Source organism: Protopterus annectens, chromosome 14.part0 (assembly GCF_019279795.1).
Source record: "Protopterus annectens isolate FY-2018-M chromosome 14.part0, PAN1.0, whole genome shotgun sequence".
Classification (NCBI taxonomy): domain Eukaryota; kingdom Metazoa; phylum Chordata; order Ceratodontiformes; family Protopteridae; genus Protopterus; species Protopterus annectens.
This window is the reverse complement of record NC_056748.1, coordinates 1,113,672,751-1,113,695,614: the sequence shown is the minus strand read 5'-3', so window position 1 is coordinate 1,113,695,614 and position 22,864 is coordinate 1,113,672,751. Positions and strand designations below refer to the sequence as shown.

Sequence of the window (22,864 nt, the reverse complement as noted above, 5' to 3'; positions counted from 1 at the left end):
TCCACAATCCTAGGAAAATTGCCATATATCAGAAAATGTTTTTGGTTCATTTACCATTTTAGCCAGATAAATCACACCTGTATAACCTTACATATATCTACAGCACAAATATTTTTAATTTTTAGTAGATTTGGTCTCTGGGCAGCCACGGTGGTGCAGCGGTTAGCGTTGTCTCCTCACAGCAAGAGGTTCTCTGGTTTGATCCTCGACTAGGGTGCCATCTGTGCAGAGTCTGCATGTTCTCTCTGTGGTCGCATGGGTTTCCTCCAGGTGCTTCAGTTTCCTCTCATATAAGTAAGTGGATTGGACACTCTAAATTGGCCCTAGGAGTGAGTGCGTGCGTGTGTGTGCCTTCCATGGAAGGTTGGGTGCCGGGCTGGCAACTCAACACCGTAAATCTCTACTGCCAGTCATGGGCAGACAGGTCATCTGCTGTGGTGACCCCTAACCAGGAAAAGCCGAAAGAAGAAGAAGAAGTAGATTTGGTCTCTGATATATTATCAAGCACACCATGCATGACATCCGGTCTCTCATTACCCCTGAGTCTCTACCCTCTGGCTGCTCAGACTGCTACAGCTGAAAAGGCTAATTTTCTCATGTAAAAATGTGATCCAGTTGATAATTATGTCAGAAATCTGAATGATATCTTGACAAGGACAAGTCATACTATCCAAATATCAACAGGCTCATGAGAAGCATAAAAATCTATATTACTGTTGGCTATGGAATTTTGTTATATAGTTTTGACTCTGTGATGGTCTTACATAGCTTTGTCTCCATAACTATACTCAGCATGAATATGGTGTAATAATAATATATGGAGACTTTCCATACCCTCCAAAAATATATACAGTGAAACATTTTATTGCAAACTCAGCTCTCTGCCCCTTTGCCCTTTGAAAAATAATTATGAAAAAGTATAAATTATGGTGGCTTATTACTTAACATAACATGAATTTTGTTTATTTTTTCACTATCCTGCACTGACCATCAGCTCTTTCCCCTGATTTCTCAAATCATTCATCTGTTCCCCCAGTGTGAGATCCATCTCTCATTTGTTCCTGGGGTGAGGACTGGAGAAAGCAAGAGTGGGACCATCATATTAGATTTCGGCAGGGATATTCCCTTAACTATAACATCTTCCCCTACACATACCAATCAAAACTAAGGACAGGGGAGGGGTGGATTGCAACAGACATAACATTGTACAAACCTGCCTTTGCAAGGATATAATCAAATGGCTTGATCCATTGTAGAGATCACTTTGGCATGGCCACTGGTCTCTCCCTACGAAGTAGACAAGGATGCATATAGTCAAATAGCCCGAACCCTTAAAGATATAATTTTGTCTCCTCCTATGATTCCACAACCAAGAGAAGCAAGTCCCTCAACCCTCCCCATGAAGGAGATAAGCAAACATTGCCCCCTCTCTTCTCCTACCTCCACCTATCTCCTCTTGTGCCAGGACCACTTCTCAAACCTTGATCTCCTGGGTCTTAAGCAAAGCTCCATCCTTCTAAACCATGCAGCCAGATAACATAACATAACATGAATTTAGTATCATAAAACTGAACTACAAATGCAACATTCATTTCCAATCTGATTATTTTTCTATCTACTATGCTTTACAGCACTATCTATTCAATTTTCTGTCTAGCTCTGATTACTCAGTCTGCTTTTCTGTTTTCTTGTCTTACTATATTAATGCTGATTTCCTGTTGGTTTCTATTACTAATGAAATATTAATTACTTAAGCTTGCTAGATGACATGAAGCATACCTCTCATCCTCTCAACTGTCGCTAGTTTTGCAGGCTATCCCTGATTTTAGTTCCAAATTTTACTTTGCCCATCCTAAAATTTGTGATTATTTTGTAGAAAGTTAATGGAATACAGCATAGTGCATTAGCTCACTCAGCTCTAAGATTATATTGCCCCAGATGGGACTCGAACCCATAGTCCCTGGCTTAGGAGGCCAATGCCTTATCCATTAGGCCACTGGGGCCTGAGGGGGCATATAATCATCAATTAATGATAATTATTAAAGCTGTAGACATCTTTTATTTCTGAAAATGTATGCTAATATAAGGTCCTGTTATTTTATTTTAGACAGTTGCACTACTATTTAAAACTTGCCTCTGAGTTAAGACCTTTGACCATCCCTAATTTGGCTTTGTCCCTGATTTTAAATGTAAGAGGTTCAGAGTTGTGGCTTGGCATTTCATTTCCACAGGTGCAGGTGACAGGTGTTCTGGAACAGGCTTAATTTTAACAAATGTCAATGAGGCATGGTTTTCCTTGTGAAGGAGGAAGGTGAGAAAGACTTTGGTATATGACCTTTTCTGGTGAGGCCTAAGTGGAAATATGGAAATATCAAACCAGAATCTGGAAGACATTTTACAATTTGTTATGCCATGCAATGTACGTTCATATATTGATGTTAATACATGTTCACATTAGTAGACTTGATGTGTTAGGACTGAAAAAGAAGAATGTCAAGTTCTTTGCTTTCCTTGATGGTTTTTGGTGATGACGTGATCAGCACTGGAGCATGACCTGCATCTGCTGAGATCTGCTACATCTTGGCCTGTGACTTCAGTGATGGACTCACTGTTGCAAAGGGAAATTCTGTGATGAGAAGACACAGCAAGTGTGATGGAGACAAGATAATGGAGGCTGTTTCACCGGTGAGTTAGAAATGGTTTATTACCAAGCACAGAGTCACTCCATGTTCAGTGTGTGGTAACTACAGAGCTCACATGCAAAACAATGAATTTCCAGTTCGACAGTAGGTCCTCTAGCCTTCATAAATTACAATATGATAATACCCAGCTAAGAAGGTCTGTGTCACATAGTAAGCACTTTATAGGCAGCTCTCATACCTTCTGTGATGATGTGAGGCATTGCCATCTGTGCTAGGAAGACTAGAGCAGTGCATATGTAATATATGCCAGCATAATTAGCTGGAGTTTTGTAAATAACTTTCCTTTGTACAGATGCTTGTGTTAAAAGTGTATCAATGGTGTTATTACAACTTATTAAATGTTTATGTTTAAACAAAGAATTCTGAAAGGGAAGAGTAGATGTTTTTGAAATTGTTCTATAGCTTTCAGATACTGAAACAGAGCATAGCAACGGTCTGTGTATTGTACCAGAGTCAAGTGTTCAAATGTGATGTCATTCCATAATCAGCACTGAGAAGATGGAACTCTCACAGCAATTTCCTTTGTTTTGTTTTCTTTGGAACCTGATATAAAGATCTATGACAGTTACCACAGTTAGTCCAGTTCAGTTTTATTTGGAAGCCCATCACCTTACCTTGTTTAAGTAAGCTTTTCAGCATCTAATCTTGCCTTCCCATATTAATTAAGTTAGCAAGGGAACAGTTATTCCTTAGTCAGTGAAGAAATATAGTGAGATTAGTTCAGTATTATTTTTCTGCAACTGTTTGAATCGGTCCATCTGTGTTATTTTTATTTCTTCTGTGATTGAAGCTCTGCTGTTTATTGTACTTGCATATTAAGTATTCTCATGTTTTCTAGTGTATTATTTATTATTAAATATTTTATACATTTCATTGTGGCTGGTCTTTCACAGAATACTTTTAGCAGAGAGTACTTGTGCTTATTTTAGTGATGCTGTGAACACTCCAAAAATCCTTGCTGCTTTGATTATACTATACCATTTATATTGGTATTGATTTTACTCAGTATAATTGGATACCCTTGTAAGAGCCTGAGAGTAGTTGAATGGTGCTAAGGGGGTTGCCTTATAGTCTGGACAGAAGGGGTACAGCTAGTAAATCTGTACCAGCCTTTCCCAGGAGTGTGTGTATGAGAAAATCAAATATCCAGGTGTGGGTATGTCAGCTACTAGGAAATGGGATACAGTGCTCCAAAGTGAGTCTTGTTTGAGATCTGGTAAGACAGAGAGTCAAGTCCCAGGTCTGGAGCATGTTCCCTGTGTGCTCTTGGGGGAAACTGTGCTCGATTCAGAGAGCTGCATCTGAAAAATACTGTTCAAATCCATTCCTGTTTTTAGTGACCGTCTCTCAGTGGTGTCAGTGTAGAGGATTGAGTCTCCTTGATTACTGGCCCGAGGTAGATAGGCTTTCACAGCTTCGTAGATAAGTTAATAGATTATCTGGCCTTGAATGCTATTTTAAGCCTAGCCTATTTCTCTTTTTGTGCTTGAATTAACCTATCCCATTTGATTAGAGGTTGGCCTTACCCATCCCATGGTCAATAATTATATATTACCCCTAATGAGAATAACTGGGATCATACCATAGATAATTATAGGGGACACATGTATGGGATAAATTATTTAGGAACAGCTTCTGTCTATTAGTAGTAGAGGGGACAGTCCTGGGGTACATTTTCTATTTCTCATCCATAGAACAAAGTTGAGCTTGAATATGGACAGGGATGAACTTTGCTTTATGTGGTTGGGAAGTCTGTTCCAGAGCAGTAGTATCCTTCAAGAGATATACCCGTGTCTCCAAACCATTCTGTTAATGTTAATGTTGCTAGAGAGATTTAGACTGAGTATTTCTGATGCCATATGACTTGCTGATGTGCAGTAAATCCATCAGTATTAGGTTGAAGGATGCCTTGTATGCCAGAGACAGGTCACCTCTTAGCAGTCTGTAGGATAATGAATACAGTGACAGGGTTATGAATCAGTCCGTGTTGGACATGCTGTTTAAGCCTTGCATCCTTTCAGTAAGGTAGCTCTGTGGGCGTTCCAGTTGTTGCATGTGCCATACATGCCAGACAGACATGTGTCTTATGTTTTCTGGCTCTAATATGCATATGTAATGACCTTTTAAAACTCAAATATTAACCTCTTCACATACTTGATATGTAAAGAAATATATTTCCTATGCTCACAATTCATATTTACTGAACTACCTTGTAAAAAGGGTTTGGAAAATTTGCGGCCAAAAGTAAAAGAAAATGATGATCCCCCATCAAACTGCACACGTGTCGACCTGGAAATAACCTTTGCATTTCAGTTTCCTTAAACTTTTATGGACCCAAATCACAAAACATTTTGTGTGATAATCACAGAAAGCTCCACTTGCCATTAATCTTTCCTTGTAAGTTGCATTTTTCAGCTCTTAGAGCTGCCTTTATCTCAGTATTTTCTCAATTTGTGGTGTTACAGATGAGACACTGTGTAAGCAGCACACAGAATGGATACTCAGACCTCTTATAATGCTTGCTTATGTAGACATACTATGTTTATTATATTTTCTTTTTCTGCATGGAGACCATATTGTGACCTTCTCCTATTGTCATCTTTATGTACATCACACAGAGCTAAAACCAGATGTGGGCATCTGGACATGAAACACTCCACAATGCTGACTTACTGCTTATACTTGCATTTAATTTTTAATGATGGATTTGAATATTTGATTGCATTAGTTACTGTCAGAAGCTAATATCTTGCTGGGAATTTTGTAAAGAATACATCTTCCCTCTCATTAATAAGTACTCACATCTGTAACTCACCGGCATTCCTGAAATACCTGATGATGAGGACCTCAAAATGGGTACGGTAGCAATATTAATAAACATGGGCCTAATACGACTCATTGGGGTGCTGGTTTGCATGAATAAGTTTATCCTGTTTATTATTGTGCAAACATTGTAGGATAAATTCTACCCTTTAGAGCTTCTCAGATACAGTTTAACTGGGATATGATTTGTGGTTACAGACATAGCAATTACTTTACCAGACAATATGGCTGGTAAAATAAATAAGGACTTATTTGGGATCCATAAAGGATTTGTACAATCTGCCAAAACTAAACAGACTAAAGATAATTTTGATTCAGGAGTGATCAGACTGTTAAAAAACATAAACCTGATTTTATTTCTGGATGCCACTGTTTTGAATATCTAATACTGATATTTTACAGCTCTAGGAAAAGAAAATTTAGGTTCCCCTAATAAGATATTTGCACTGTATTCAAGATACAAGACCCTCAGGAGGGCATAATTAGTGAATATTAATTTCTTGCATTTATTTTCCACTCCGCATATATCAAAAGTATAGCACAACAAAAAATCTTGTCAAAAATACAGTCACTGCAACACAAGCTACTAGCTAAGTACTAACCCTCGCATTATGTAAAACCCCCCACAGGTTTTATACAAGCTTAATCAGTCTAGCATTGGCTGTACTAACTGTCATGGTGATTTTGTATCATCACATATCCTTTTCTTTTAGAACAGAATTAAATTATCTTTTGAGGTGGCATATGGTACATAGATGTACTACAAGACAGTGGTACATACATACTTTTCATTTTGAAATATTTTGTACTAAAATTGTTTGACACTACTACACAGCAATTTACCTCAACAAAGAATTTAGGCTTTTTCAGTCCTTGATTTGTCCTTTTTTGTGTCACAGAGAAAGTTAAAGACATATGTTTGTGTAATATGTTATTTTTAAGCAATGTGTCTCTCTTGGGTACAGTGGAGCTCCTCCACTCATTATGATCCACAGACACTGACTCAGTCTGTCACCTCGTCAGATTCATGTGCCTGTGGTAATTATTCACTTTCTTGTACTATCTATTTGGTTTTGATAACTCAGGAATGGTCTCAATGTATCTTTGATTTCTCTTTACTTCACTTTCATTATATATTGTCTCAGTTGTGTGGTTTTGGCAACAAACATTCTAGGTGTTTCACATCTCTTTTCACCATCTAACTTGAGAATGAAAGTTTGATCTGGATTCAAGCCTAGCAAGATGCAGGCTGAATGTCTTTTTTTTTTCTTAAAACTATCTGTATGCAGATTTGTCCTTTTGGTCACTTTGTTCCACAGTCTCCTAGAGTATAGTCTTGGTCAACAACTTGGTGTCTCAAGTTTTGGGATGGCACTTCAAATTTGTCAGCCCAGCATTAGTTGTGTATGGCTTACTCTGGCTGTACTGTGTTTCATTACTCTGAAGGACAATACAGCTAGGGGAAGATCAATCCGGTTAAGGATTTTCTTAGCTATTTGTCTGGTTCTTTCAGCAGATAATGTTGACTTGACGTTGCATGAACAATGTCATAATATATTGTAAATGCTGAAATTCAAATGCTACAAATTGAATTCCACTGTCACTCAAGTTTGAAAAATTCTCATTTAGAAAACACACTGTTAACCTAGGATATGATTTGTGGCTAGTTTTTGAAGGTAAGCTGTCTATATGTCTTGTGAATCACAGTCCACAATTACTATGCAGTTCTTTCCACAACGTTCACATAAGTCTGCTGCAATCTTTTGCCATGACATCACAATGAAGATCTCCTCCTTAGAGATGGTTTGTATTCAATGCAGAATTTACACATAGACACAAGCTTAACTAAGTCAGCATTAATATTTGACCACCAGATAGACATCCTTGCTTTTTCTTTGTACTTAGTCATGTTTTGATGTCATTCCTGGATCTGTTTCTGAATACCTGCTGTTTGCAAAGGTGGCATCACAATCTGATCCTGGTACAACAAGAAACCTTTATACTCTGACAAAAAGCTCTCACAATCAAGTATTTATGCCAACAAATGAATGATTTATGTCTATTTACTTGATGAATCAACACCAAATGTAACCAACTACTGACTGCAGGTCTGCATCTTGCTTAGCTAATTCCCTGAGGATTTCCACCCTGCAGGAAGTCATCAGTCTGCAAGACAGTATAGGTTCAGAGGTATTTATTAGGTTATTGATCTTAGGAGGCTTAGTCTTACATTTCCATTGTAGCTTTTAGCCCTTACATTTTCCAAACAAATAACAAAGAGATGGGCTAATCAGGGATATGTTGGGACATTTTCATATTTCCCCTATCCATGAGGGACAGTGGTGCTAAACCAGGGATAGATTTGTGGTTACTCATCCATCCCTCCAAATTACATTCAAATAGAGTAAGACAAATGCAAAATATCATAGGTTAGTATAATATTATATGCTGAAGGCTGTTTGAAAACACTGACTTTTGAAATGTGAAGTTAAATGTTTAATTCTTGAAACAGTTATCTAGACCTTTGTTGAAATTAGTCAGATTGTTTGAGAGTATAATAGTGGAAGATAATCTGTTCCAAGTTTTGGTATAACAATAGTAATAGAGTTACCCCTCCTTGAAAAATGGTGTTTGGGAATAACTAAGTCAATGCCTCTGTGTTTAAATATCAAAGTATTAATATATCTGTATGAAAACTGACAGATGTGTAACAATCAAAGCACAAACACGCCTCAATACTTTAAAAATAACAAGCTTTAATAAAAGATTAGCTCTTTCACATCCAAAAGATGCTTCTTCGGATCACTAAAAAGTCACAAACAGTAAAACATTTAAATATAAAACTGCAATGTATATGACAGCCAATCAACATAATTCTTCACTAAAATAAACCAATCAGACACTCAAAAACATGTAAAGGATGTGCACATCATTTCAATAAGATCCTGAACAACCACTAAAATAGACGCATTTAAAAAACAACAGTGAGAGACTTTAAACACACAAGCTCGCCAATCAGGGCCAAACATAATATCAGCATACAATCAACTTATTTACACAGTGTACGAGATCTTAAGTGGGGTTTGAGTGAAACTGCTTCATTGAGACCATAACCTCTACCTGACTGCAGTTTAATAATCCAATTAATTTCACCTCTTTCTGTTCTATTCTTCACATCACCCATACACATCCCATCTGTCAAAATCTGAATCACCATAAATACAAATTGATATTCATACCCCATTTCCAATACATGTCTCACTAGGGCATTTCTAAAGTCAGAACTCTTAATACGGTACAAGTGTTTACATATGCTCTCTCTTAGTTTATGACTGGTCGTACTAATGTAAAAAGAAGGGAACTGAGTGCAATGACCCAAATAAACAATATTACATGAATTACAGTCTGCATAGAATATCAATTTATATTCATTTCCTACATTAGGATGTACAAAGGATCCAGAGCTATCTAAATATGGGCAAAAATTACATCCACTGCATTCATACATACCTTAGGTCTTGACATTCCAACTTTGGCAATGTTATTCTGCCGATAAGAAAGCATGCATTTTAAAGATTTTTATTCTTAAATAAAAATCTAGGTTCAGGCCCCACTATACCCTTTAAGTGTAAGGATGAACCAGTGTTTGCAAAAGACCTCACAAATAGTTTGAACATTAGAAGAGAAGGGGAGGGAAATTCACACAAGTTGTTGATCTTTACTATAGTATTTGTCAGAGTTCCATGACAATATTTTGGCTTGGTAACTCAGATACAACTTTTGCTTTACTTTGGGTCTGGTCTAATGCCATCTCCACTAACATGGTGTCTGACATTCTGAATTTTAGTTTTATCAAACAGAACTTATATCTACTGAGCTTGGTGCCTGACCCTTTAATGGTTTGAAACACAGCCTTTTACTGCAAAAGGCTCATACAGCCTTTAGCCTCTTGTCACATGACTCCTTATTATGCCTAAACATCAAAATGTCATCCTTCATAACCACCATGCCCTCAAGGTCTTTGAGGAGGGTACTCCTTTCACAATGAAAATTTCCAGTACTGATGTAATTCCAAAAGGTAATCATGCAATTCAGAATCTTCTCAATGGATTTTTGAATGTTGCCAGCTTTTTGCTGATTGGGTGAAGGAATATTTTTCGAATCCCACTGGATGTATCTAATATGGAACTTCAATGCTCTAGTTAGGTTTGTTGTTGTGTCTTTAAATGTAGGCAGGGTAAACTACCTTTCTTAACTGCATCACTTAAACATATAAGATCAATACAAACTCTCACTTTTTTATTTTTTTAATTAATGGCATTAATGGCACCATTCAAAGCACACCAGCCCATAGATTCTAAAACACTTTTGGTTACCCATCCCGGGATGTTATTCATTTTAGCTCAACCTTTGCCTTAAGGAGGATTGAGAATGGTGCTCTTTATTGCACGAACAGCACCAGATTTGAAATGAATTATTCATTAAGGAGACATTTATTACCAAACATATAACCAATTGTAAACAGATGCAAAATACGTGCAGTGGTTCCATGCAGCAGATTATTCAGATAAGGACACAACAATACATAGATCTAAAACTTGTATTAGCTCCCTTTCCACTTAGTCATGATTAGGAACTTCCCTCTAATATGTAAGCTCTCTGTCTGGGCTGTGTACCTCTTTTTCTGCTTCGTCCAACTGCATTATGTGACACTACAGTTATGGCTGCTACAGTGACTAAGTCAGATCTTACTGGAGTGCCATGAACTGTATGCGGTGGCACACCATTCCTCATCTGGGTCTGACTGCTCACTCAAACAGCCCAGCCCAAAAAAAGTGTCCTTTGTATTTTAATCACTTTTAGCCTCAGTTACTAGTTCTTTGACCACTTTAATCCTACAAACAACAACAAAATATACATTTTGTTACATTTTCCACACATTCTTCTTTGTCACAAACACAGCTCTGACTCATATTGCACGCAGCTGGATCGAGTGCACCTCCTTGTTTGCAGTTATTACTTTTACTTTCATTTACACATCTACACTGGCCTTCCTTGTTCTTTTTACTGTACTAAATGCATGTTTCTACTTAATTTCACTCATGTCATCAGTATCATATCAGCAGTTATTTCATTTGTTCAGAATGATGAGCAATTTGTATAGCTTTCTTTAAAGTTAAATTTGCCTAGACCTGTGACTATTGCAAAAGTATGGTGTGCAATGCTTGTGACAATCCTGTTCCTTATTTGCATGGCCTTAATGTCTGCAACATCTCCTTATCTTAGCAGTCCATATAAATGCCCCTCAAATGTTTCTACAGACCCACCTTCTTCTGTCTACACTTATGGAGGCATGCTTTTTCATGGATTACATTTCATTTAGGTACAAAATTATCATTTAGCTTTTCTATCACTGCTAGAGATGTTAAGCATTGCCCCTCAGCAAATGTAAACACACCTAAAATAGGTTCAGCATCTCTGAACACATGATAACAAAGAAGGAAGTTTACGTCAACCTCATGGCCTTCGTTATCTAACTTAGCTGCAGTTCTGTAACAGGCAAACTTTCACTTCCATATTGGCCACACTGATGGTTATGCAAAGTCAAATGGCTGTGGTGGACTAAATGTTATCATTCTTAATGTTCTTTTCTCTTTACCTTTTTTTAAACTGATTGCCAACTTGCATGGGTTAACTACCATGCCAAATTGTTGGCAAAAGCAAAAATGGAGCTCTTTGTGGCAGTATTGAGAAGTGAATAACCAGTCGGCACATTTGCCTGTTCTCTCACAGCATTTTTGGTGTTTCATTTCAATTCAGTACTTAAAAGATCTAATTCTGGCTCTGTGCTATATTCAAGAGACCTGGCATATGGGAAACCAAATGTAGTTGTAGTTATTGTTGTTGTTGTTGTGTCTTTTGGCTTTTCCCGGTTAGGGGTCACCACAGCGTAACTCCTGTCCGCTAATGATTGGTAGTTGATTTTTACGTGCCGAGTTACCAGCCCTGACGCACAACCTTCAACGAAGGTACGCCCATTCACGCATGTCTCCACACAGAAGACACTCTAGCTGAGAATCGAACCGGACAGCGTTTTACTGTGAGGCGACAACGCTACCGCAGCACCACCACCACCGCCAAATGTAGTATTTAGTAAATTGTTGCATTTATGTTGTACACCAGTTACATGGATCCTCTTCTTATGATCAGTGTACGTCTGATTGTAGACTACATATTAATGAAAGACAATTGATCAACAAGCGGGTACATCAAATTGCTGTAGGGATATCGACTGCTCTCATGTAACAGTATGACATAAGGAGTTTCACTCCTTCAACACTGTTGTGCAATCTCGATGGTAGTATATATAAAGTCGGGAATGGGACACATTCCCCTATGTGGGTGGTGCAGGATGGACCCCTGCAAAAACACCTGTAAAAGAACATTTGTTATTTTTTAACTGCATTTACACAGTTACATTTATGTAAGGTTGAATATTTTGTGATTGACAGAAATGCATGTGGTGTTGGTTCCAAACTCTTGCTCTATAACCCAGTTATGCATACAAGTATAGCATAACATATGTGTCTTATCAGGAGCACAATCAACAGCACATGCTAGTAGGTCAATATATCCAAGTGCATTATGGGAAAACCCATTTCCATTTTACATAGCCATGATCAGTCCAACACCAACTGAACAGTACAAAAATACAAGTTAAATTAATATTTTCTTTAATAAGTTTGTCTTTGATACACCAAGCAATTATTTCTAGAAGCACAGTGGCCACCTAAATACATGACTGCAGACCCCAAGTAACTCAATTAAAAAAATACAGAGCCAATTTTTAGCACATAATCACCCCACTGAGTAACCACACAGACAGATACATGTTCCCCATAATGTTTACAAAGTGTATTGGAAATGTTAAAATGACTTTCTGTGTTTCTTCCAAAACATGATCCAATACTCATGTAGGCATCTATCAACTTTCTGTTTTCCTTTCCTTCATTTATGGACACATCTGATCTTACAGTAAACAACTTCATTTTAATAATCCACAGCCCAAACCACAGTGGAGAAAAAATGCCACTGAATGTGCAGCTGTTGCCTCTAGCCAGTCCACATGAACAGGACCAGTACTATGAGTTAAACGTAAGCACGGCATAAATAACACAACTGGCCAACAATAAAAAAGAAAGTTTTAATTTAAATCTAAGTGCTTTCATCTCTCGACATAAAACAAGACTTGCATCACTTCCTATAAAGCTTTCGCCTAATGGAACATACCACTTCTAAGGGTATACTCATGGAAAAAACATTTCAAACATACAATAATATAACACAAATAAACAAAGACTGTCAAATTTCAGCAGAAATACACCAAAATAAGAAACCTGTAAAAAATACAATATACAAAAAATATATATATTACCAAGTGTAAAATAGATGCATAACAACATTCTCAAATAGCTAAAAGATTTGACGTTTAAAATGGGCATGACTGAAATCATATCATTTAGTCCAAAGGGGACAGCTGCATTTAATTTGATCTGTCAAGAAAGTTCCCTGACTTCCAACCAGATTTTCCATGGTTCTCTCCTAAAATCTTCTCTGACCATTTCAAGTCCAAAAAACGTAAAACGGCCCTCATACATGTGGATATGTTTCCACAATGCATTAGTCTGAAGCTGTTTTTTTAATTCCATAAAGATGTTCATAAATGTGATCTTTGGAGACCCTTTCAGTTTTCCCTACATAAAACATTAAACATTCTTGGCAGATGGCTCAATAAACTAAGTCCTTTGTTTGACAATTGATATGGTGTCAGGCATTCACTGTGCCTACCCCTTTCTTAGTTTCGGCAGCCATCTTCCAAGAATGTTTCATGTTTTATGTAGAGGAAACTGAAAGGGCCATTTGTCTATCTTGCCCACTTCATATTATAATTATTTTTCCTGTGTTACATGGCTGGAACTCATCTCTCATTTTTTTCATGTAAGTTCATGGTTCAAATTTAACAACATCTTAAGTAAAAGGTGGTTGCAATTTCCTGCATAATAAAGAAGCCGTTACAGAGCAATCACAGCAAACCTTATCATTTATTATGTCCACATCCAAGATGGCTGCCTCTTGTGAGGTCATGGGCACTATGCACCTGAAATGCAAATCTGCACGAGACTGGAAATATTTTCAATATACCAAGTTATTACTATTTCCTACAGTATACTTCTTTTTTTCTTAAGTTAATGTCCCCACAATAAAATTATCAGTACGTTACTCAAATACCTTTCACACTGTTTCAGAAAGATATATCACTCTAATACCATAGTTTTGGTGATATAAATACACTTAAGAGTGACAGTTTCTCCTTTCTCATTGAGGCCTGTATGACAACTGCCTGTACTGTACAACCTAATATTAAGTCTAATTAATTTCTTTTCACCTGACAGTCGTTCTTGTTTTAAAATGTAGTCCAGCCTCCTTACCTTTGCTGCATCCTTTACACCTTTTTTTTCTCTCTTCATGCTGGTTTTACTGTCTCTGTACATGTATCGGGTCTGTTATTAGACACAGACACACACACACACACACACACACACACACACACACACACACACACACACACACACACACACACACACACACACACACACACACTCTTACTTCATTTCTCCATCATCTAGTTCTGAAACATAACTGTGTGTGTGAAGACACAAACATTCTTAGTTTCAGTCTATATGAGATTTTTATTTCTGTGTAAATCACAGCACCTAAAATAATACTTTTGTTTCATTTTCTCACTGTTCTTACTTCCTGTGTCTATTTGTTCTCTTTAGAAATTTCAGTCACAATTTTCAGTTGCTAGATGTAAGCTGTTACCAACTACGGAGTGCAAGTTTATATAACAGGTAAGCATTAAACACTAAGGTTATATGTGGAGACACTGGAGGTCTTACACCACTGAATAATCTACTTTTTGGATACCTCAGAAGAACATGTGGAACTGCTTCACGTTTACTTTTCTGACGTTAAAATTGTGAACGTTAAATTGGTTTACATAAAAAAAGTTCATATACGATTTGCATTTTCAGGTTACCTGTGACCAAGCCCCAGTTCTCCATTGCAGTGGGCATGGGGAGCGGTTGCAGGGTCTTCGAGCCTCTGGTCGGTCCCCACCACAGTACTTTGCAGGGACTGCTTGCCTTGTACCATTCTGAAGCTGTTGGGCACACTGTACCACTCGGGTCTGTACCCCTAACTTCCCACATGTCTTGCTGCAGGCTCCCCACTCATCTGTATTCCAACTGTCAGCAAAGAAGGAAAGGAAAGGAAATTCTATCAGTTTACAGAAAATAGACAGCTACATAACAATTAAAGATAAAAGGCAGTCATAGCCAAAAGAGGCATTTCAATTTGCAGCTGCAACAGACTGCAAGTCACTTACAACTGAATACTCACCTTATGGGTTCACTTAGAATAATTATTTTCTTATCTTTAAAGGAGTCTGCTTAGCAAAGGAAATACAAAATGTTAAGATTTCAAATAATAAACAGTGATTATTTTCTTATAAATCCAGATCGTGCGGCTCTACCGGTTTCCTTCTTCCTTCTACTGTAGGTACATTGGAAAGGTGGCAGGATATATTATTAGCTTTTATGTCATAATGAGATAATTGTATAAAACATTCCTCATACTCAGCTGTACATCATACACACAGACTTATCATTTGTTTCATTGAAGAAGTCAATATTGCAAACGGAAATTTAAAGGTTCCTAAATATGAGTTTTTATAATGAGTAGTTAGCTCTTTTTTGTGCTCGGTGCTGTCTCCCCATCTCTAACTCCTCTTGTTATAGTCGACATAAAAAAAAAAAAGCACATTGCTTTTCCTCATAGAGCAAAAAAAAATGTCTTATGTTCTTTTAAACTGTAGCTGCTACAGTTTTTTATTACGCAAGAAGTGATTGGACTGCACATGCAATACTGGCATTAAAATGCTGGTATGCCCTAAAGACTGGTTGGGATTGGCTGATCTTGCCCCCTAACACTTTTGATCTGTGGAGTCTGCTCCCTTTGCCCCACCCTAGCTACGACAGTGGCTAATGGGAGTACACTCTGTGCTGTGGTCTCCACTAGAGGAAAACCTCAATGGGTGGAGTGGTCCAACAAATGGAAAAGCTTGTCTTTCATGGGAAAATGGCCGTGTTAAGGTTTCCTGCTGGTGGAAAGCTTTTCTGATTCCCATCAAATGTTTTTTAGAGTTAGCAGGTTTATTTCATAATTGAATGGAAAATTATCTAAATGTGAGATTATTACAAACTGTACTAACAGTTTTGCTCAAATTCAAAATGTAACAGAGTATAAATGTTACTTTTATATTTCCTTAAAAATGACATTTTTAAACATTGTGTCCATTTTACTATGCTCTAATCCATGAACATTTGACGTCAGCTGAGATGTAAGAGGCACTTTAATACTTCTTTCAGCATGCGATAATCCATAATGCAAGTGTAGTTTCTTTTCTTATCATCACATTCTCTCATTTCAATCCATTTTTTCAGGTGACATAACTTATTTTTTTTCAACTGTGTTTATTAAAGCTATATACTAACACAGAGCACATTTAGATTTACCACAATCCATTCTCACAAACCATAAATAACCATATTAAACTATACCACAAAAAGACAAAAAAGACAAGAAAAGTGAAATCAATGAACAATGTGGGAATTTAATAGCATAATGTATTGAAAGAGTGCTAACGTAAAACTTACAGACAGCTCAGACAGCTAACTAATCTAGCTTACTGATTCAGGAATAATCTGGAACATACTAAAAATGCCATAGACAAGAAAAAGGAAAAAAAAAACACCAAACTATGTAGAGAAAACTCCAACCCAATCAACCCCACTTCTACAAACAGTACCAGCTCTTTACAACAAGTTAAAATGCCTGACTGTTATAAGTAATGCGTCTGCCTATAAATCTGCCTCCATGTATATGCTATAGATATGTTCTTTTGTTAAGCCTCTGCTGCCTCTCTTCCCTACTTTCCCTCCTCTCCCTGTTTTCACTCTGCTAAAGCCCTCTGTGTGTATTCCTCCTCCCCTGCTCAACTAATGCTTGCGTTGTTCCGCTCTTCTTCCTACAGCTGTTCGTGCTATGTTCAACCCTATGAGTGCATCCTACCCTACTCCACTACAGTCTAAGTAACCTCCCCTATAAGGACATCTAACATGAGACTTCTGAGGAGCTTTGAAAAGATAGTCTCCCTCAAGAAGTACTTGAAGTGTATGTACTGCTATTTATCACTATAACTACTTCTAGTGTTCACACTACCGTCGTGTCTGTGCTTTTCCCCATGCTTGCTAAGCAGCCAACAGCAGTTCTTTTCTTTGTCCCTTACTTCCCTTTAATTCCCTTTACTCACTAAGCTATATTTCATACATTTTGCCACTAGATGGCACTGCTTAACCACTTACAGTGTAAAGATCACTTCTAATATATTTCTGTTTTCACCCAAGCAGTCCCCCACTCTCTTAACATAATTACCCCGCTGGCATGCTTTGACTAGAGCACTGATTTATTTCCCATCTCTCCCCAGCCTAGACTCACCTCTGCTGTTCTTGTACTTCCTCTAAGCTCCCTCGTTTGAGCTACAGCTGGCTGATTGGTTTTTGCCAGCCACCTTCTCTCCAGCTCGTCCTGCTCCTTTGCCCTCCGGGCTCACTCTGCTCCCCTACCCTGCTCCCAATTCCCACCCACCCCCACTACTCCTACATTTATTTCAATGTCTAACCCCTCCCTCTCTCACCCTACCAATCATCTCCACATTTAAACCCTCCCCACTACCTCCACCTTCCAATCACAACCACTCCACCCCCTCCCATCAAAGTCTCTATACACATCTATTTCTACTCCAGCTATTCACATATACAATCTGCCTAACTCTTATATACTGCTAATATACACATATACCCCTCTAACATGCCATGTCTTCTACCTCAAACCATTCTCATCCCATCCATCAGTATATTAGTCCTACTCTTTTTATACCACACTACCTCCTACTCCTATAACCAACTTCCCCCTCTTTCCTGTCATACCCCCCATTCCCAATCTCCATCCTCATCCCACTAAAACGCACTTCCACAATATATCCGCCTCTTTATTTCAACCCAACCCACTCCACTACTTCAGAATAAAAATAATTCCCCCTTCAATTAATTACCAGATACCTAAACTAATACTTTACTGCCCACAACAATTAAAGACCAAATTAAAAATACTACTACCCTTCCTCAACTACCTCTGCTTAGCAGGGGACATACACCCAAACCCTGGGCCAAATAACTCCTCTAGTCCCAATCTCCCTATCACAAGCAATACAACCAACTATAAATACCTCAAATTCTTCACCATCAATGCCCAGAGTCTAAAAAATAAAGTAGCCCACTTTCATGCATGGCTAAGCTGCAATCTACCGAACATTGTAGCCATTTCAGAAACCTGGCTAAAACCCCATATATCTGACTCTGAAATCCTGCCTCCTGGATTCCAAGCCCTCAGATATGACCGCTTAAATAGAAAAAGGGAGTGGGGTAGACTTAATCTGCTCTAACCTGCTATCCATCACTCCCTACTCCAATCCTATCCCTCCATTCAACAATGTAGAACTAGCAATAGGCCTACTAAAAATAAATAACCACAAAAGCATTTGTATCATTGCCCTCTACACTCCCCCCACAAGGTAATAACACCAGTACTCTTGAAAAAATTATCCTGTCGTCCTCTACTAATATTAAGCTAGAGACCTTCATACTTTGCAGTGTAAACACTGATTGGAATGAAAGCAACAACTCTAATCCCACCATATCCAACAATCTATTTAACTTTACCCAACTAACTAACTCCATTACTAGACCCAACAAAACAAACCCTCCCCCCAGGCACCACACTAGACTGGATCCTATATCCCATCCTAATAAAGTCTTAAACGCAGGCATTATACCTGACGCTATAGGGGATTAACTGCCAGCTTTCATCCACCGAGCAACCCACTCCTCTCCTCACCTACACCAATATATTTACACATGTAACCTTACAAACTTTAACCCCACTACTTTCTCTAACTCTCTAAAACAAACAATCTGGAACTCTCTAAAAACTTTTCCATTGCATAATGACATAGAAATTTTCAACTCAACCTTCTTAAACATCCTCAACTCCCTAGCTTCACCAAGAACAAAAAGAGTAAAAACCAAAACTGTCTCGTGGCTAACTAAAGATACCAAAAAACTTATGCTACAAAGAGATAAATCCTGGAAAACATACCATCAAAACAAGCAACCAGAAAGTTTTCTTAAATATAAACAACTCCACAACCTTGTTAAAAAACAAATCATCAGAGACAAAAAGTCCTACTATATCAAACTCCAGTCTAACCAATCAAAAAACCCCAAACATTTCTGAAATTCCATTAATTCACTTCTCATTCTAGGTACCAAAAACAACCCCTGCCCTGACTCCAGCAAATCTGCTCCTGAAATAGCCTCTCTATTCAACTCCTTCTCTACCAACTCCATAGCAGAACTGACCAAGACGTTCCCTAACAACAACCCTTCTCCTCAACCAATCCAGTCTTCTTCAGCCCCTACACCATCCTCTGCCCCCAGTCCTCCTCCAATACTTGAACTTACACCCATCTCAACCTCCCACATAAAAAAATTACTCTCAAAATTAAAACCATGCTCCAATGCTGGTGACAATATCCCATCTTCCTTCCTAAAAATAGCCACAGATGGAATCACTCTCTCCATTAGCATCTTGATCAATAGATCCATACAGGAATCTTATGTGCCCAAATTATGGCATGCAGCCTTTATTCTACCTCTCCATAAAGGAGGCAGAAACAATAGTATCTCTAATTACCACCCCATAGCTATCATCTCCCCAATCTCAAAACTTCTGGAAAAATGCATCCACCTTCAGCTTATGCCATTCCTAACCAATCAACAACTAATCCCTCCAACCCAACATAGCTTCTGACCAGGCCATAGTACTATCACTGCCCTTCTCTCATTCTTAGACACAATAAATCTTGCCCATGACTCTGGAAAAATATTATCAACAGTTCTACTAGATCTGTCCAAAGCATTCAATACCATCTCCCACACTCATCTCTTGAACCATCTTTTTAACCTTAATCCTCCCAGAATTCCTTATCCTGGTTCTCAAGCTACCTCTCTGACAGATCTCAAGCTGTGAAATGGGGAAAAGGCACCTCAACCTTCCTTCCTATCCCCACTGGGGTACCCCAGGGATCCATACTTGGTCCAATGCTGTTCATATTAATGATGTCTACACAGCCATACCCAACACCAAAATTGTACAATATGCGGATGACTCAGCTTCAGTCTACTCCACCTCTAACCTCTCAGAGCTTAAAATAGTGACCCAAGCTGCCTTCTCCACCACTGAAAACTGGATGCTCCAAAACCACCTCTCGCTAAATGCCAACAAATCCAAAATACTATTATTTTCTCCTTCAAAAGCTTTCCCTCTTGATAAAAACTCATTCCAAATTATTAGCCATAAAAACTCTACTATAGAAGCTGTTCCCTTTCCTAAACTACTTGGGGTTACTATTGATGAACACCTAAAATGCAATACTCACATCCAGCAAAACCTTAAGAAAACCATATAAAACTTGGAATGCTATACAGAAACATCCACTTTCTCTCTCCTTCCACCAGACAAACTCTCGCCACTACCTATCTACTCCTCTCACTAATGTATGGCGCTCCTCTACTAATGGACTTATCTGCCTCTCTCTCTCCTCAAAATTGGAAGTGTGTTATAATAAAATTTCTAAATTTGCCACCAAAGCCAAATACTTCTCCCATCATTGCACTGCCCTTCATTTGTTAAATTGGCTTGAACTCACCAACCATCTAAATTACTACAGCACACAGACTAATTTTCCAACCTACTAAATGCCCAGCACTAACCAACATCCTACAACCATACACCCCAGAGAAAACTCTAAGATCTACTCACCAAAATCTAATCACTGTCCGTAAACCCAATTGTCCTGCTGGTCAGCTTCTGTTATCCTTTTCCTTGGCTAAAAAATGGAACTCTCTTCCTTCCTCACTAAGGACTTGTGAACACTTTGAAAACTTTAAAACTCAGCTACATTCCTCCCCTTCCTCTAACAGGAAATGCAACTGCACTTTCCCCACCTAGCCTACTAATCAATCCTCTCCCTCCTAAACAACTAAACTCCTGACTAACTCTGAGTACAAGCTAACCTAACTTAAATGTACATATTGTAAATAACATAAATGTACATATTGTAAATAACATAAATGTACATATTGTAAATAACTTAAATGTATATATTGTAAATAACATAAATGTACATATTGTAAATAACTTAAATGCACATATTGTAAATAACATAAATGCACATATTGTAAATAACATAAATGTACATATTGTAAATAACATAAATGCACATATTGTAAATAACATAAATGTATATATTGTAAATTACATAAATGCACACATTGTAAATAACATAAATGTACATATTGTAAATAACATAAATGTACATATTGTAAATATATGTTAGTATATATATCTAGTATAAAAACTGTAAGTGCCTTAGGTATTTGTTGTTCTTATTACCAAATGTACATTCGTATTTACTTAATTTTTTTTTTTTTTTATATGTCTCTTAATGTTGATTAATGTGTGGAGTTTTTCTCCCCGGGCCTCTACTGAAAATGGACATATATCCAGCTAGACTAGCCCGGTTAACAAATGTAAAATAAATAAATAAATAAAAATAAACAAATAACAAATACACATATTGTAAATAACATAAATGTACATATTGTAAATAACTTAAATGTACATATTGTGAATAACATAAATGTACATATTGTAAATAACTTAAATGCACATATTGTAAATAACATAAATGCACATATTGTAAATAACTTAAATGCACATATTGTAAATAACATAAATGCACATATTGTAAATAACATAAATGTACATATTGTAAATAACATAAATGCACATATTGTAAATAACATAAATGTACATATTGTAAATAACATAAATGCACACATTGTAAATAACATAAATGTACATATTGTAAATAACATAAATGCACATATTGTAAATAACATAAATGTACATATTGTAAATAACTTAAATGTACATATTGTAAATAACTTAAATGCACATATTGTAAATAACATAAATGCACATACTGTAAATAACATAAATGTACATATTGTAAATAACATAAATGCACATATTGTAAATAACATAAATGTACATATTGTAAATAACAGAAATGCACATATTGTAAATAACATAAATGTACATATTGTAAATAACTTAAATGTACATATTGTAAATAACTTAAATGCACATATTGTAAATAACATAAATGCACATATTGTAAATAACTTAAATGCACATATTGTAAATAACATAAATGCACATACTGTAAATAACATAAATGTACATATTGTAAATAACATAAATGCACATACTGTAAATAACATAAATGTACATATTGTAAATAACAGAAATGCACATATTGTAAATAACATAAATGTACATATTGTAAATAGCTCTTTCCACCCTTTTCTCTCTTTTCCAAGTCTCTGCTCTCACTCTCAATTAAGTCATCATTGCCACCCTAAATATTTAGATACTATGTAACCGAAGAATTTATTCCTGTTCTCCAACATGAAATTAAATTGTAATTGTGTTTTCTTTACTATGATTGTATCTGTAACTAAACTATGATATGCGAAGCTTTTTACCCTGGGCATCCACTGAAAATGGGCTCCCTGAGCCCAGTGCACCTCCCGGGTCATCAAACTGGAAATAAATAAAATAAATGTATACAGGAAGTAGCAAATTTCCTTCAACTATACCTTATACCATCCCCTGAATGGGAAAATACAGGTCAACAGCCTCTCCTTAAGCATGCAACTCCAAGCAAACACTTCAACCATTTATTGAACATTATAACACTACATATTTGGGTCTTCACCTGGCTTATCAAACCATGTTTCTCCTTGGTTGCCCTCTCCTTCCAAAACTGAACTGGTGGTGGACTTATTGATTTCCAACTGAATATAATATGGTTCTGACAAATAATGACCAGAAACCTAAACTGCTTTCTTTCAAATTTAGGTACATCCCCGGAAATTTGATGTTTCCCAGATCCTCTGTAAAAGTTTATCTACAACTAAACAGAATTCTGACAGTATCTGATGCATCTAAATACATGTTCCCAAGTTCTA

General features: G+C 37.1%; 1 protein-coding gene and 1 non-coding gene across 4 annotated transcripts in view; both read right to left on the bottom strand.

Moving 5' to 3' along the window:
* ADAMTS14 (ADAM metallopeptidase with thrombospondin type 1 motif 14) overlaps positions 1–22,864 on the bottom strand; it is a 1,616,175-nt gene that overhangs the window by 38,969 nt on the left and 1,554,342 nt on the right. For all 3 annotated transcript variants that reach the window (XM_044056898.1, XM_044056897.1, XM_044056899.1), the window contains one exon: positions 14,626–14,833. In XM_044056898.1, coding sequence (XP_043912833.1) covers positions 14,626–14,833 — 208 coding nt within the window. The remainder of the gene's footprint in view (positions 1–14,625; positions 14,834–22,864) is intronic.
* Positions 1,931–2,003, bottom strand: TRNAR-CCU. The gene has a single exon. It is a non-coding gene; the product is annotated as a tRNA-Arg (tRNA).